Here is a 17,296-nt window from a genome sequence, read left to right on the forward strand (position 1 = left end):
TGGATCACACCCGGCTTATTTTGCTCCTATGTCAGGTACGCGTTTTATCTCCTGAAAGACGGCATTTATAGAGTAGATCTCCCTGTGCCATCTGGTCGGGACTCAGAAGCCCTGCGTATTGTGGAGAGTTGCACGTTAAAGGACTTTGCAGTGAAGCCACAGTCCAAACGAATCATTTATTTCAATGACACCGCTCGTGTCTTCATGTCAACGTTTCTGGACGGCTCTGCTTCCCATCCTGTCCTAGCTCATGTCTCCTTTGCCGATGTGAAGAGCTTTGCTTGTGAAAACAATGACTTCCTCGTCACAGATGGCAAGGCTGTTTTCCAACAAGACTCTTTGTCTTTCAATGAGTTCATCGTGGGATGCGACCTGAGTCACATAGAAGAGTTTGGATTTGGGAACTTGGTCATCTTTGGCTCCTACGCCCAGCCGCACCCCATGCCGGGCCGCCCCCAGTGGCTCTCCGTGCTCTTTGGCTCCCACCAGGCCCTGGTTCAGTGGAAACCCCCTGCCCTCGCCATAGGAGCCAGTGAGTGCCCCCTCCCCAGTGTGGTTTCTGGCCTTGATGGAAGGAGAGTTTGAACTGCTTGACATGCGACTCAATTTTGAGAACCTGTAGGTGATTATTCAGTCATCAACCAGAAATGCTTTTTAACTTCAGAAAAAGTGCTATACATTTGTTCTGCATTTATTATTAGGATCTCTGTATTCACCATGTATATCCCAACAGAATAGTTTGCACATTCATTGAATGTCACCCAGGGGCCAGGCACTGACATTGTGGTCTGAGTGAATGTATTAGCCAGAGGGATAGAGAAGGTGGGTTGAGATTTGGACCCATGTAGGCCTGACATGAATTGGAGCAATTTCTTAAAGCTCTTTGAACTTGAACTTTCATCTCTGGAGAGGCGGTGTGTATGGAGGGTCAGCAGGTGGGCTCTGGGGCCAGCCGACATGGTTTCAGAGGCGGGCCTTGTCATTTATTAGTAGAATGATCCTGGACGTGCTACTTAACCAGCCCATGCGTTGTTTTCCACTGCTGGAAAACCAGAATGTTACATATTTCTGTGGGATTGTCATGCAGATTAAATTAAGGTGCTTAAGGAGGGCACCTTTTGGGATGAGCACTGGGTGTTGTATGGAAACCAATTTGACAATGAACTTCATATATTGAAAAAAAGAATTAAGGTGCTTATGTAGAACACTTAGTATCTAGCACAGAGGTGGGCAAACTTCTTCTGTAAAGGAAGGACTAGATAGTACATATGTTCAGCTCTGTGGGCCATATGGTCTCTGTCATAGCTACTCAAGTCTGCCGTTACAGTGTGTAAACAGCCATAGATGATATGTAAATGAGGAACTGTGGCTGTGTTCCAGTACAACTTTATTTACAAAAACAGGCAGAGGGCCAGATCTGGCCTGTGGGCTGTAGTTTGCCAACTCCTGATTCTAGACTATTTAGCAAACATGGAATATTTTTTACCTTACGACAAAGCTAACTACGCCTGTTTGCTGTATATTTCAACTGCCGTAGAGGAAGTTTTTGTTGTTGTTGTTGTTTGTTTGTTTGTTCTTGTATAGTTTGGATTTCTAGAGGAAGGTGCTATGCAAACACTGAGAGTTGTAGTAGAGATTCATCATTGAACATTTTTTCTTTAGGAGCCTGGTTACACTTAGCGGTATTATAGAACACCCTCCTGACAATTTTACGTAGCCACACATCTAGCTTCGACTGAGCTTGACTCTGATTGGTTAGAAATGATGTCTCCTTTGACAGAGCAAAAGCTATGGTGTGGCTGGAATGGACAGTGTCCTAGTCATATCATGAGGCTAACCCTGATGACTGGCGGGGTAACAGGTTTTACTGCCAATTACCCTTCCACTCAAGATGAAGGTGTAGATGAATTTACTGTCAATTTTTTGTTTGCCCTTGTCTATGTCATCCTGGTCAGTAATGTTGTTTAACTCTTCTCATTAGGCCCCTCCGCCTGGCAGGACTGGACTTATGAGGTGAAAGTATCAACTGAGGACTTTCCTGAAATCACTCGGATTTTCTCTAACATAAGTGGGACCGTGCTTAACGTGCCTGAGCTGCAGAGTGCTGCAAGATACAAGGTTTCTGTGAGAGCCGGTTCTCCCAAGGGGCCAGGCCCTTGGTCAGAGCCCTTGGTGGGCACCACTCTGGTGCCAGGTGAGGAAACGGTCTTTTTATTTTTTAAAGTTTATTTATTTTAAGAGAGAGAGAGAGAGAGAGGGAGAAAACAAGTGGGAGAGAGGCAGAGAGAGAAGGAGAGAGAGCCCTCCAAGCAGGCTTCATGCTGTCAGCACAAAGCCTGACGTGGGGCTTGATCTCATGAACTGTGAGATCATGACCTGAGCCGAGATCAAGAGTCGGATGCTGAACTGACTGAGCCACCCAGGTACACTGAAAATGTCCTTGATTTAGGGAGTAATTCTGACAAAATAGGCTTATTCTCTGTGTCCTTAAGAGTTCCTCTCCTCCAGGGTGGTAAAGAAATTAGAATGAGGGTGCATTTGTCACTTGAGTATGTGTTCATTATCTGGATTAGGAAAGCAAATAAGGCATTGTGTGATATTGAATTTACGTTTCTAAATTGTTATTTTAAACTTTTCAAGATATTTTTGAGGAAACAATATCGTTTCTTCTTCTTTATGGCTCTCTTCTTTCTCGTGGTTTGTTAAGTGATAATACCCCTGGAACTCAGAAGGTCATAGTGAGAGAAGTTGAGGGGCTCTGAATTATGCTGAATTCCATCCTCTTGGCTGAAAAGGAAACGGAAAGATAACTATTACGTTTGTATTGTTATTGTTACCACGGTGGCTCTTGAGTGCTCTGCATGGGATCACGGCAACCAGTATCCAACGGGGCAGGAGGATTGTGCCACGACGATGACATTGCATTAGAGGCAATGTCACCACACTCTTCTCTTCACATTCAACTTCAATTATTTATCCAAAAATCACAAAACGTGTTTAATATGATAGGTAATTCTATTAGGCACATGTAGCCATCCATGTCCTTCCACAGTGTTTTTCAAATGTTGATATTCTTCTACTTTATAAAGGAAATCTTGGGGTATAAGATGTGTCCCTTAAAACGTGTGCCTTCTGCAGTATTTCTTTTCTTTTTTTTTTCCCAAACAGCTTCAGAACCACCGTTTATCATGGCCGTGAAAGAAGATGGGCTTTGGAGTAAGCCATTAAATAGCTTTGGCCCAGGAGAGTTCCTGTCCTCTGATATAGGAAATGTGTCAGGTAAACACCAAATCCCTTGTTCACTTGGACGTCAGGATTCTACTTATAAGGCTTCCTGCGCTCTTCAATACATTGAAAGAATTGAGTGTTTGGGTAGTAGGACAATGATGAAAGGAAAAAGCATTCAGTGAACTACACTGCCAGTGTAGAAATATCAGTTCTCAGGTATAGGTGCTATTTATTATTTCACAAAAGGTGAGGCTTTTTATTGATGTATTTGAATGTATTTGAATCTGTCAACGTTGTCTCATGGTAACAGCCTATCTGGTTCCACTTAAAAACAGCTATACTTAAGTAATTTGTTATGTTTGCTGTAAGACTGAAGCACGGAATGGTCGCATGAAGTTCTAAATACAATGTAAGAAACAATTTCTTGACACAGAGGAATATTAAGTAAGAAGTGGGTCATTTTGCCTAGAACACATTAGAATGAAGGAAAAGTCTTCGTTGTAGGATGATGCAACAGTGAACTTGCCTGCAGATGGCACCTTCTATAACCATATTACTTATTTGATCTATTTGCTGGGCCACTAAAAGTACAGCAGCATTTCTGACCAACGTAGGAGTTGGACTTAGGAGGTAGCATGGTAATGGTACGAAGAATGATGCTTTGGAGTTGTCTTCACTCTGGGCTCCCCATTTTTATCTGTGAGGCCTTGGGAAGAATAGATAATCTCACTGAGTCTTGGGTTCCCCGTGTCAAAAATGGGGATAATTCCTACTTCATACCTTTGTTTTCAGATTTAAGTGAGATACGTAAAGTGCCTGGGACAATGTTTGGCAAAGAGAGGTGCTTGGTGAATATCAATTCCTCTTCCTAGTCCCCTGGGGTTGAGCTTTTGAGATAACATTATAGAAGTATTCTTGATAGATCCCTGAAGTTCTAATGGATATCATGTTAGTATGTGCTTTCAAATTATGTGGAGGTGCAGGAGTGATTTGCTGACTCACCATGTTTATGCTGGCATACATGAAAAATAACTGCTACTAATTCATTTTGTTTTGAGACATGGACTGGTATAACAACAGCCTCTACTACAGCGACACGAAAGGTGATGTTCATGTGTGGCTGCTGAATGGGACGGATATCTCAGAGAATTATCGCATACCCAACATTGCAGGAGCAGGGGCCTTAGCTTTTGATTGGCTGGGTCAATTTCTCTACTGGGCTGGAAGGACGTATGTGGTAAGTTAAAGCTCAGCATTCTGGATGCTCTAGAACAATACCCAACCACTTCAGTGGCTGGGAGTTTTCATGTCGTTTTTCATACTTGTGTGCCACCTATGCTATTATTTATTTAATATTTGTCTCTAAACATACTCACTTTTTAGCTAAAAGGGATTTATGGGTAAAGAAAACTTTATATCGCTCTTTGTTGTACTAGTTATATATTTTCAATAATAGCTTTTTTAAAAAACTTTTTAATGTTTATTTATTTTTGAGAGAGAGAGAGACAGAGTGTGAGTGGGGGAGACGAAGAGAGAGAGGGAGACACAGAATTCAAAGCGGGCTCCAGACTCTGAGCTGTCAGCACCGAGCCCGATGCGGGGCTTGAGCCCACAGACCGTGAGATCATGACCTGAGCCAAAGTGGGGTGCTTACCCGACTGAGCCACCCAGGTGCTCCATAATATCTTAAATATATTAAAATGTTCACCTGTGGGTCAGTGCCCTGGAGGAAGATGGCATACTCCAAAGACCCAGTGAAGGAAACCCAATGGAGGGACTATTTTCAAAGGTGTGGAGAGGGCTAAGGAAAATGAGCAAAGGATGGTGAAACATGCCCTGGGCTAGTAAGTGTGGGAAGTTAGAACCACCTTTAGGCACATGGGGGCACGGGGACGAAGGGGGAAGAACATGGTAAGGGCTGTAGCTATGGGAGTTGTTGACGTGAAACCCAGCCACTGTCAAAAGGTATGTTCTGGAAAGGAGTGGCCTGGGGGAGTAAGCACCTGAACCCTCTTTCTTTCTTCCCTCTGATCTGCCCTTACTTCCATTGGCTGCATGCCACTGGAAGCCAGAGAGTGAGAGTCCAGTTGGTGTAGTCTATGGACACCAGCCTCCGCAGTTATAGAGTGGGGTGGGGAGGACGGAGAGTGTAGCTGGATGCAACCTGAAGACGTCGTGTACGTCTGTGTTGTGGTACATTTTGTTTTTTTTGTTTTTAAATTTTTTTTTAACATTTTATTTATTTTTGAGACAGAGAGAGACAGAGCATGAACGGGGGAGGGTCAGAGAGAGGGGGAGACACAGAATCGAAAGCAGGCTCCAGGCTCTGAGCCATCAGCCCAGAGCCCAACGCGGGGCCGAACTCACGGACTGCGAGATCGTGACCTGAGCTGAAGTTGGATGCTCAACCGACTGAGGTGTGGTACATTTTGAAGAGAGGGATGGTTAGCGATGAGCATACTGGTCTGAAAGATCAAGAAATACAGTCCTGGAATCATTTTCTAATCAGGAGGGTGCTTGTTGTCCACTTATTTATTCATTCAACAATCATTTATCTGTTACCAATGTGTTGGGAGCCATGAAGATAGGCATAGTAGGGAATATAAAGTTAATAGTAGATATGTATCTGTTTTAAAAAATCAGCTTTAGGAGGCATAACTCACATACAATAAAATTAATTTATTGTATAAAATGTGCTGGGTTTTAGTATGTCCAGTGTTGTGCAACCAACCCTTGTTGTCCTTGCTCTTTTTTTTTTTTTTTAATTTTTTTTTTTCAACGTTTATTTATTTTTGGGACAGAGAGGGACAGAGCATGAACGGGGGAGGGGCAGAGAGAGAGGGAGACACAGAATCGGAAACAGGCTCCAGGCTCTGAGCCATCAGCCCCGAGCCCGACGCGGGGCTCGAACTCACGGACCGCAAGATCGTGACCTGGCTGAAGTCGGACGCTTAACCGACTGCGCCACCCAGGCGCCCCATGTCCTTGCTCTTTTGATGAGATAAAATACATATATAAATAATAGAAGGAGGGGTGGCTCAGTCAGTTAAGCAGCTGACTCTTGATTTTGGCTAGGCCCTGATCTCATGGTTCATGGATTTGAACCCTGCTTTGGGCTCTGCACTGACAGCATGGAGCCTGCTTAGGATTCTCTCTCTCCCTCTTTCTACACCCTCCCCTCAAAAAAATAATAGAAGAAGCATACAAAGCAATGTATTTAGAGGCAGCAATGTGGTGTAGTCTGAATTCATAAGTGCCAGTGATATGCAGGTGGAATGGAGTTGAGTGGGGTAAATCCGAGAATACACCCTAAAATTGATTAGTTTAAAAATAGTTAAAAAAAAAGTTTTGAAGGAGGAAGTGTAAGAGTGAATATAAAAACTGGTTTCAAGTATTTTCTCTGTCTCTTATAAAACTGTTTAACTCTAGGAAAAATTACTTAAATTCCTTGAACCTAGTTAACTTGTGATAGAAATCCTTTAGAGGCATAATGTTAGGGTTACAAAAGCTAATATTTCAAGATAAAAATGTTCTGTGCCTGACACCCAATAAGTACTCAGTAATGGCAGTAATTAATATCAGGGAAATATACTGAAAACAAGCAGCAAGGAGAGATGTCATCATTTATCAGGATGTATACATCTTCTCCAGGAGTCTAATCAAATACACTCTTTTTAAAATATCTCTCTCTTTTTAAACATTTTAATCCAAGTTGGCTAACATATAGTGTAATAATGGTTTCAGGAGTAGAATTTAGTGATTCATCACTTACATACAACACTCAGTGCTCATCCCAACAAGTGCCCTCCTTAGTGCCTATCGTCCATTTAGCTTATCCCCCCCCACCGACCTCCCCTCCAGCAACCCTTAGTTTGTTCTCTGTCTTTAAAGTGTCGTGTGGGCTGCCTCCTTCTCTGCTTTGATCTTATTTTTTTTCTTTCCTTTCCTTTATGTTCATCTGTTTTGTTTCTTAAATTCCACATATGAATGAAATCATATGACATTTGTCTCTCTCTGACTTATTTTGCTTAGCATAATACACTCTAGTTCCATCCACGTTGTTGCAAATGGCAAGATTTTATTCTTTTTGATTGCTGAGTAACAATCCATTGTATGTATATACCACATCTTCTTTATCCATTCATCAGTCGATGGACTTTTAGGCTCTTTCCATATAATTTGGCTATTGTTGATAGCACTACTATAAATATTGGGGTGCATGTGCCCCTTCAAATTGGCATCTTTGTATCCTTTGTATAAATACCTAGTAATGCAATTGCTATCCAATACATTCTTATCTAGCAGTGTTTGAATTGTGGGGTTGTATGATTAGGAAAAATAAGTATTTTAATTCAAAGTAAATTTGCCTCCTTTTTTCCCCTAGAGTCCTGAAAAGAGAGAAGCTCAACGAGGGCAGCTTCCATGACTGTTTTGCTCCCAAGGCTTTGCACACTACCCAGTACACAGTGCTAATAAACATTCGCAGTGGGAAGAATGTAACAATTTACTAACGATTGCAACACACTATTAAAATTTTTTTTTTTTAGCATTTATTTATGTTTGAGACACAGAGAGAGCATGAACAGGGGAGGGTGAGAGAAAGAGGGAGACACAGAATCTGAAACAGGCTCCAGGCTCTGAGCTGTCAGCACAGAGCCCGACACGGGGCTCGAACTCACGGACCGTGAGATCATGACCTGAGCCGAAGTCGGTCGCTTAACCGACTGAGCCACCCAGGCACCTCTGCAACACACTATTAAGAAATGACAGTGTCATTTGAAAATTATTAATCAACCCTACTATTATGTTTTATAGATACAAAGGCAGTCTCTGTTGACAGGGCACACGGACATTGTGACCCATGTGAAGTTGCTGGTGAACGACATGGCGGTGGATTCGGTCGGAGGATATCTCTATTGGACCACACTACACTCAGTTGAAAGCACCAGGCTAAACGGAGAAAGTTCCCTTGTAATACAGGCACAGCCTTGGTTTTCTGGGAAAAAGGTGACAACTTAAAAATAAGACCTGATCATTTAGTCATACTAAATAGTGCTATCGAATAGTTACGATAATACTGTTTCTGCTTGTTGGGAATAGTTAAGGTAGAATCTGAAAGGAAATACTGTTACAGTAAGATCTTGGTGTAACCAAATTTTTTCTAAGTCTTATTTGATTGTCATAATAATTAAACACATTAAGATACAATATGGAGATGTTTACACTTTGCTGTATCTTGAAAGGACCCTCACTTAAAAGCACTTTAATTTCTGACTGTTTTTATAATCTTCAGGAATTGTATTGGCTATTTTAGAGCTTCTTATTGAGTAATGAGTAGATGTTTTATTATCTTTGATCAATTTTGGGTACTGACTGCTCTAAAAACTGTGACTCCTAGCAAATTATTTCACTTCTCTTTGCTTCCTTGTCTGAAAAATGGGAATGTTAGCAATTGTCCTACCTCTTAGGGTTGTTGCAAAGATTAAATGAGATAATTAATGTGAGATGCTGAGAACAGCGTGAGGCACATGGTAACTACTCAGTGGTTAAGCTCTTATTATTGCAACTAAATCTGAAAAGCACACCTGATATAGGAACATTTCTAAAACAGATGTTACTTCCTCAGCTTCTAGAAGCAAAACTTATTTTTCTTGATCTTCAACTTCTATAAGCAATACCTATCTTCTTGATACCCTGTAGCTATCATCTGAAATTTCTGAATTTTGTCTTTCCTGTTCGTAAATTTCTGAATTTTGTGTTTCCTGTAGGAAATTTAAAAATCACAGAAAAGCATGAAAAAGAAAGAAAGCACTCGTACTATTTCTACCTAGGATATTCCTTAATTTTTTTCTTATTGTTTTAATCATTTTTTTTCTGCCAGTAGAGATAAATCACCCATAATATAAATAAGCCAGATCATTTATAAACAAATTGAGTCACATGATCCCCAATTCTAGGATTTTTAAAAATTATTTATTTATTTATTTATTTATTTTTATTTTTTTTAATTGAGATATAATTGACATAGAACATTACATTAGTTTCAGTTGTATATACAGATTATAGCACAGATATTTAAAAGAAATGCAATTTTTTTTCCACAGGCATTTTGTTTTAAGTTTTACTTATTTACTTTGAAAGAAAAAAAAAAAGAGAGTGAGCAGAGAAGGGGCAGCAAGAAAGAGAGAGAGAGAGAGAGAGAGAGAAAGAATCTCAAGCAGGATCTGCACTGTCAGCGTAAAGCCCTGTATGGGGCTTGAACTCACAAACCATGAGATCATGACCTGAGCTGAAATCAAAAGTCAGACACTTAACCAACTGAGCCACCCACACTCCCCTAAAAGAAATACAAATTTACGCAGAGATTAATCATTTCTGTCAAATAATGAAAACATCCCTTAATTTTATTTTGGAAACTTTGAGTCTGAATATAGGAAAAGTATATCTTTTTATGTCTCTATAAGTGCTGGGGGAAAGCACTTTTATTTTTGTAAAAGCATATTAAAGATAAAAAAAAATACTATCTCAAGAGTAACTTTCTGTCTGTTCCTGGGACTTTGTCAGTAATGTCCCCCAGTGCTCTGATCTTGTTGTTTGAGTAATGTTCACTCTGGAAAGTTCTACAGTGGCCATAGGGACTTTTTTGTAAATGAGTGGAAAACTAGATTTCTCAGCATGTTTGGGGAAACACATCCTTCTTTAAATTCCCACTCCAAATCCTTCACAGGCTGGGGAGTGCTGCTTGTACAAATCTATAGTTTGGTCCCATGGTTTGATGTCTTACCCATCTGCCTCCATTAATGCTAGTGGGTGTTTTGAAGGTAACATATTTTGCACCGAGCAAAACTCTTCATTTCACTGTCATTCATCCCTTCATATGTTACGCATAAATTTATCATGGAGCCATGAGATACTGTGCAGTCAGTAGGTGTAATAAAATAAACAGCCAATTATTTATAGAAAGGCTTGGTATTTGTGTGATTAAAAGGGAGAATGCAGTGAGACATTCATCTAAAGTGAAAAGATAGCCGCTGCCACATCTGATGGATCGGGCGGGCTCATATATATATGTAGTGCACGTTACCACAGGATTAAACCTCAAGTTTATAGTTATGCCTTGTTGGCATTTCCAAGGCATGACTGTTATTAGACAACAGTGGTTACCAAAGATTTATGGAATGTCCTCTGGCTCTGTTTAAATATGGGCTCAAATGACTGATGCAAAGGAATTGGTAATGACCCAACACCTGAATGTTATCTATGACTCGAATAGTTTGCTGTATTCTAGAACAGGGAGTTGTAGAATATTCTTTTTTTAAGAGATAAAACAGACGTTTTGATTTAGAAAACTTGAGTGCATCTCATTATGAATAATGAAACAAGATTAACCTGATTTCACTTTAACTGACACAATAATCAATAAATTTCTTTTAGCCTGAGGCAAGGACATGATTCAACTCCCAAAAGGCTGGGGATTGCTAGATAGTTTTTTGTTTGTTTTTTGTTTTTTATTTTGTGGGTAAGGAGTAGACTGAGTTTCCTTGAAGACAGAGGCTGTGATTTATATGACAGCTGGAGGTTTTGCAATTTTGTTAGAGATGTAGCCATCAACTTTAATCCTTGATCTCTCTTAGCCTCTAGGTCTGCTATAGAAAGACTTCACCACTCTGAGGTCATATACCTGGCCATCTCAGCTTATTTGAAAAATTCCTACAAAGCCAAAGAAAGCAAAAGTGTTCCCTTGAATTGTAACTTCTGTCTCATGCAATCTATTTCACAGGAGAAGCAGTCTTTCCTCAGGCCTTTCCTGGATGACGGGACATAAAATTAAGGCATGGACTGTAACAAAAAGACAAAGAACGATTAGTAAGGAGTGGTTTTCAGATGTCATCTGGACATCTGTAGGACCTGGAGTGTGGTTGAAAATTTGTAATAACTTTGCAGGTGCTGCTGATGCTGCTGGTCCAAAAATCGTACTTTGAGAACCACCAAAGCTAAGTCTGTGGAAGTCCCTGCCTTCTGAGGATTTTTAGGAAACTTGTGTTTATATCCAAGTTACATAGGAATAGGCATCTCACATAATTTTTTTTTAATTTTTTTTAACGTTTATTTATTTTTGAGACAGAGAGAGACAGAGCATGAACGGGGGAGGGTCAGAGAGAGGGAGACACAGAATCCGAAACAGGCTCCGGGCTCTGAGCTGTCAGCACAGAGCCCGACGCGGGGCTTGAACTCACGGACCGCGAGATCATGACCTGAGCCGAAGTCGGCCGCTTAACCGACTGAGCCACCCAGGCGCCCCTCACATATTTTTTTTATTCAGCGAAAGGTAACAATTATCGAGTTTATTATTCCAAAGAGGACATTAAAGAGAAATCTATAGTTTAAGTGTGACTTATTCACAAAAGTCTCCTCCAAACATGTATTTGATTCATTTTCTTATTTTCTATTTAGGTAGTTGCTCTAACTTTAGACCTTAGTGATGGACTCCTGTATTGGTTGGTTCAAGACAGTCAATGCATTCACCTGTACACAGCTGTTCTTCGAGGGCGGAAGTAAGTAATATCTCTTGAAAACAATCTGTTGAGGATGAGAATGACTTACCCCTCAGTCATGTGACAGTGCATGAGCATTCATTATTCTTCCAATAAGCACTTACTAGTTGTCCACTGTTTTTGCAGGCATTGTGCTTGTGGGGAAAGATAGGTTTGTAAACAACTAATGACAGTAGAATATGGTGAATACTGTGATGGGGTAGAAAGAGAGTACAGTGGAGACACTGAGAAGAATGCTTCTCAAGAGCCCAAGAAATGGATAGATGTGTTTTTCTTCTTCTTAACATGATGGAGTTAGGCAGGAATCATCCTGCACGGCACACATGAAGACTGGAGTCGAAAGAAGCACATGAATTATTCTCTCAATCTGTGTCCTCAAACTAAGCCCCTGGTTCTCTTGTTGGCATTTCCACATCTTCCATAATAATACTGTAAGGTATTTTTTTTCTAGTATTTTTCCTACACTTTCTTTTCTTTTCTTTTCTTTTTTTTTAACATTTTTGCTTATTAAAATTAGGTGTAATGTACATAATATGAAATGTTCAGATCTTCAGTATTCCATGATATCAGTTTTGACAAGTACATTTTAAGACACAGATATGTCGAGGGGCACCTGGGTAGCTCAGCTGGTTATGTGTTTGACTCTTGGTTTTGAATAAGGTCATGATCTTATGGTTCATGAGTTTGAGCCTCACATAGGGCTCTGTTTTGACAGTGTGGAGCCTGCTTGGGATTCTCTCTCTCCCTCTCTCTCTGCCCCTCCCCTGCTCAAGCTCTCTCTCTCTCAAAAATAAATAAATAAGCACAATAAAGAAAATTTTTAAAACAGACATATATATGTCCATCATCACAGAAATTTTCCTGTGCCCCTACCCAATCAATCCCCCCTACCCCTGAAATATGTACCTTTTGTGTCTGGCTTCTTTTACTTAGCATAATATCTTTATGATTCATCCATGTTGTTAAGAGTATTAGTCTTTCCTTTTTATTGCTGAGTAGTATTCCATTGCATGAACATACCATAGTTGGCATATCCATTCTTCTCTTTATGGACATTTGGATTGCTTCCCGATTTTGGTTATTATGGATAAAATTGTATAAATATTTATACCCAAGGCTTTGGATGTATTGTTGGATAAATACCTATGAGTAGAATTGCTGGGTGATATGGAAGATATATGCTTAACTTCTTAAATAATTTCCTGGTTTTCAGAGGGTTTATACCATTTTACATTTCCTCCAGAGATGTATGAGAGTTCTGGTTCATCCACATCCTCCCAACAGTTGGCTTTGGCAATCTTTCAAATTTTCACCATTCATTGGTGTATGTAGCAATATATCATTGTGCTTTTAATTTACACTTCACCAATAACTAATAATTTTCACCACTTTTTAATTTGTTATTGACTATTTACATATTGTCTGTTGTGAAGTGACTCTTCAAGTATTTTTCTCACTATTTAATTGGCTGTATATCTTTTCCATATTGAGATGCAGGAGATCTTTATGTATTCTGTATATAAGTCCTTTGTAAAATATATGTGTTGTGAAATTTTTCTCTCAGTGTTTGGCTTACCTATATATTTGTTGGTGGTATATTTTGGTGAGCAGAGGTTTTTAATTTTGACTTACCCAATTTATCAATTATTGTCTTTATGGTTTGTGTTTTCTGTGCCTTCTATAAGGTATCTTTGCCTATCCCAAGGTTGTGAGAATTTTATATGAAGTACTTTTTTTAAAACTTTTTAAATGTTTATTTATTTTTGAAGGAGAGAGAGACAGAGTGTGAGTGGGGGAGGGGCAGAGAGAGAGGGAGACATAGAATCTGAAGCAGGCTCCAGGCTCTGAGCTGTCAGCACAGAGCCCGATGCGGGGCTCGAACTCCCAAACCGCGAGATCACGACCTGAGCCGAAGTCAGACACTCAGCCGACTGAGCCACCCAGGTGCCCCTATGATGTACTTTTTATTGTTTTAGCTTCAATATTTAAATATGTGATCCACTTAAAATAGGTTTTTAGATGTTTCTTTCCTTTTCATATGAATATCCAATTGTTCCAGTACCATTTGTTAAAAAGATTTGCCTTTTGTTATTTAATTGCTTTGTGCCCTTGTTCAAAATTATTTGACCGAATATGTTTTGGTCTATTTCTGGATTCTCTATTCTGTTCCTTTATTATATTTGTCTAATCTCGTGCCAATACTACATTTTCTTGATTACTATAAATTTAGAAAAAGACTTAAAGATAGCTAATATTCAGTCCTCAGTTTGTTTTTCAATATTTTAATTCTGGCTATTCTTGATCTTTTGCTTTTCCAAATAAATTTAAAAATCATCTCACTAATTCCTAGAATAAAGCCTGTTGGAATTTTAAATCTCTTATCAATTTAGGGAGAACGGATATCATAAAATATTGAGTCTTTCAATCAATAAAAATGGTATCTCTCTTCATTTGTTTTGGTTTTCTTTAATTTTATTCAGCAGTGTTTTGTATTTTCAGTGTAGAAGTTTTGTTTTGTTTTGTTTTGTTGTTTGGTTTAGAGTAGGCTCCATGCCCAACCTGGGACTTGAATTCACAACTCCAAGATTACAAGCCGTGTGCTCCAACGACTGAGACAGCCAGGCATTCCAAGAAATTTAGAAATTTTGCACTTCTTTCATTAATTAATCCTGAAGTGTCTGATTTTTAAAATAAAAAAAATGTTTATTTATTTTTCAGAGAGAGTGTGTGAGCAGGGGAGGGGCAGAGAGAGAGGTTTATCAGAGGATTCAAAGTGGGCTTTGTGCTGACAGCAGAAAGCCCAATGCGGGGCCTGAACTCATGAACCATGAGACCATGACCTGAGCTGAAGATGGACACCCATCTGACTGAGCCACCCAGGCTCCCCTCTGATTTTTTTTTTTTTTGATGCTTTATAAGTGGTGTTTTCAAAAATTTCATTTTCTAAATTCTTATTACTAGTATGGAGAAATTCAATTGATTTTTGTATATTGACTTGGTATCTTGATTCATTGCTAAATTCACTGTTCTGGTTTCATGCAGAAATGCTTTAGGGGGTTATAAAGGTCTTTTACAATGAATTAGGAAACATTCTCTCCTCCTCAATTTTCTGAGTTTTTGATATTAATTCCTCCTTAAATTTTGATAGTATCCACCAGTGAATCCATCTGGGCCTGGAATTTTCTTTGTGGAAAATTGTTTGACTTTAAATTTAATATATTTTAGGGGTATAAGGTTATTTAAATTTTTATTTCTTCTTGAATCAATTTTGTTAATTCATGTCTTTTAAGGAATTTATCCAGTTTGAATGAGTTGTCAGATTAAATTTAATAATAGTCCCGTGTTATCACTTTAATGTCTATAAGGTCGTTGGTGGTGTCCTCATATGTCTGATATTGATACATTTTTTTTGATCACTCCTGTTAAGGGTTTATCAAATTTATTAATGTTTTTAAAGAACTAGCTTTTAGTTTTGTTGATTTTCCATTTTCAATTTTACTCTTTTCCAGTATTATTTTTATTATTTCTTCTTCTTTTATAATAGCCTCTTCTATTTCTAGCTTTTTTTTTTAATTTTTTTTTTCAACGTTTTTTATTTATTTTTGGGACATAGAGAAACAGAGCATGAACGGGGGAGGGACAGAGAGAGAGGGAGACACAGAATCGGAAACAGGCTCCAGGCTCCGAGCCATCAGCCCAGAGCCTGACGCGGGGCTCGAACTCACGGACCGCGAGATCGTGACCTGGCTGAAGTTGGACGCTTAACCGACTGCGCCACCCAGGCGCCCCTATTTCTAGCTTTTTAAAAAAAAAAAATTTTTTTTTAATGTTTATTCATTTTTGAGACAGAGAGAGACAGAGCATGAATGGGGGAGGGGCAGAGAGAGAGGGAGACACAGAATCAGAAGCAGGCTCCAGGCTCTGAGCCATCAGCCCAGAGCCTGACGCGGGGCTCGAACTCACGAACCGTGAGATCGTGACCTGAGCTGAAGTTGGACGCTCAACCGACTGAGCCACCCAGGCGCCCCTATTTCTAGTTTTTTAAGATGAAAGAAGAAATTGTGTTCACATCATTCTGTTAATATATTTATAATATTGACATTTAAAGCTGTATATTTTTTTTAAAGACTGTGTTAGTTGGTATTCCACAAAATTTAGTATGTTGTGTTTTATTATCTTTCCTAATTTCTAATTTCTAAATATTTTCTAATTTCTCTCATTAGTTTTCTTTGATCCATGTGTTTTTAAAATGTACGTTGCTTAATTGTGAAGTATTTTGGGATTGTTTGGGTATTATTTCTATCAATTTCTAATTTAATATCATTGTGGCTGAAAAACATACACCATATAATTTCAATCTTTTGACATTTATTTAGGCTTATTTTATGGCCCACCATTGGGTATATCAAGATGAATGTTCCATGTGCACTAGAAGAATATTTATTCAGCTAATAATCTGTTGGATTATTAGATTAATTATCATTAGATTAATAGCTGGTATAGTAGTCTATAGCTGTCAAGTACATAAATTAGTTGATAGTGTAGTTTAAATATTTGTGTCTACTTGTACTATCTGTCACTGAGAAAGAGGTGCCATAGTCTTCAACTATGATTGTAGATTTGCCTATGGTTCTCTACAGTTGATATACCTGGGTCCTTTGTATTTATATTATTATCTATGTACTTGAGTATATTGCCTTTTTATCACATAAAATGCCCTCATTAGTCTATGGTGATTCTCTTCATCTTCATCTGGGTGCTTTGTATTTATATTATTATCTATATACTTGATTATATTGCTTTTTGTCACTATAAAATGCCCTCATCAGTCTATGGTAATGCTCATTGCTTAGAGACCACTTTGTCTGATAGTAGTATAGCCACAGCAGCTTTAATCAATTAATTAATTAATTAGAGATAGAGAGTGAGTGGGGGAGGGTCAGAGAGAGAGGGAGACAGAGAATCCCAAGCAGGCTCCACGCTGTCAGTGCAGAGCCTGATGCAGGGCTCAAACTAGAGAGATCATGACCTCTGAGCCCAGTCCTGAAGTCAGATGCTCAACTGAATGTGCCACCCAGGTGCCCGTGATGGATCTACTTTTGAAATTGCTCTTCCTACTCCTAAATCCATCAATTTCCTTTAGTTTATAAAAGAATTAATCAGGTACAAGTATAACAACATATCTGACCTGGAAGTTGAAGAGGGTGCACCCGTCAACAATTCAGATGTATTTGGTTATGTCAGAACTGATTACATGCTCCAAGGGACCCTATGCCCTTGCTGTTCCCTCTGCCTGCAATGTTCCCAGACTCAGTTCCCTTGGTTAATTGGTATCCGGTCTGTATGGCTCAGTTTAAGCATGTTCTCTAACGTGACCAGACTTTTTCTGACCAGATCCCAGTAGGTCTCCTTGTTAAGGAATCCACTCTACTTTTCCTTTTACGGTGCCATTCAGTGGTGTGGTTGTTTGCTCATCTTCTTCCAGACTGCCTTTTCTGCTATCCTGTGTATTC

General features: G+C 39.2%; 1 protein-coding gene across 2 annotated transcripts in view; it reads left to right on the plus strand.

Annotated features, from left to right (window-relative positions):
* ROS1 (ROS proto-oncogene 1, receptor tyrosine kinase) overlaps positions 1 to 17,296 on the plus strand; it is a 117,635-nt gene that overhangs the window by 36,109 nt on the left and 64,230 nt on the right. For both annotated transcript variants that reach the window (XM_047102783.1, XM_047102784.1), the window contains exons 13-18: positions 36 to 532; positions 1,982 to 2,194; positions 3,169 to 3,279; positions 4,287 to 4,465; positions 8,044 to 8,235; positions 11,683 to 11,783. In XM_047102783.1, the coding sequence (XP_046958739.1) occupies positions 36 to 532; positions 1,982 to 2,194; positions 3,169 to 3,279; positions 4,287 to 4,465; positions 8,044 to 8,235; positions 11,683 to 11,783 (1,293 nt within the window). The remainder of the gene's footprint in view (positions 1 to 35; positions 533 to 1,981; positions 2,195 to 3,168; positions 3,280 to 4,286; positions 4,466 to 8,043; positions 8,236 to 11,682; positions 11,784 to 17,296) is intronic.

The sequence above is a fragment of the Lynx rufus genome, unplaced genomic scaffold (genome assembly GCF_022079265.1).
Source record: "Lynx rufus isolate CCGP_SWC_20201006 ecotype Redwood Valley unplaced genomic scaffold, mLynRuf1.p SCAF_6, whole genome shotgun sequence".
NCBI classification, from domain to species: Eukaryota; Metazoa; Chordata; class Mammalia; order Carnivora; family Felidae; genus Lynx; species Lynx rufus.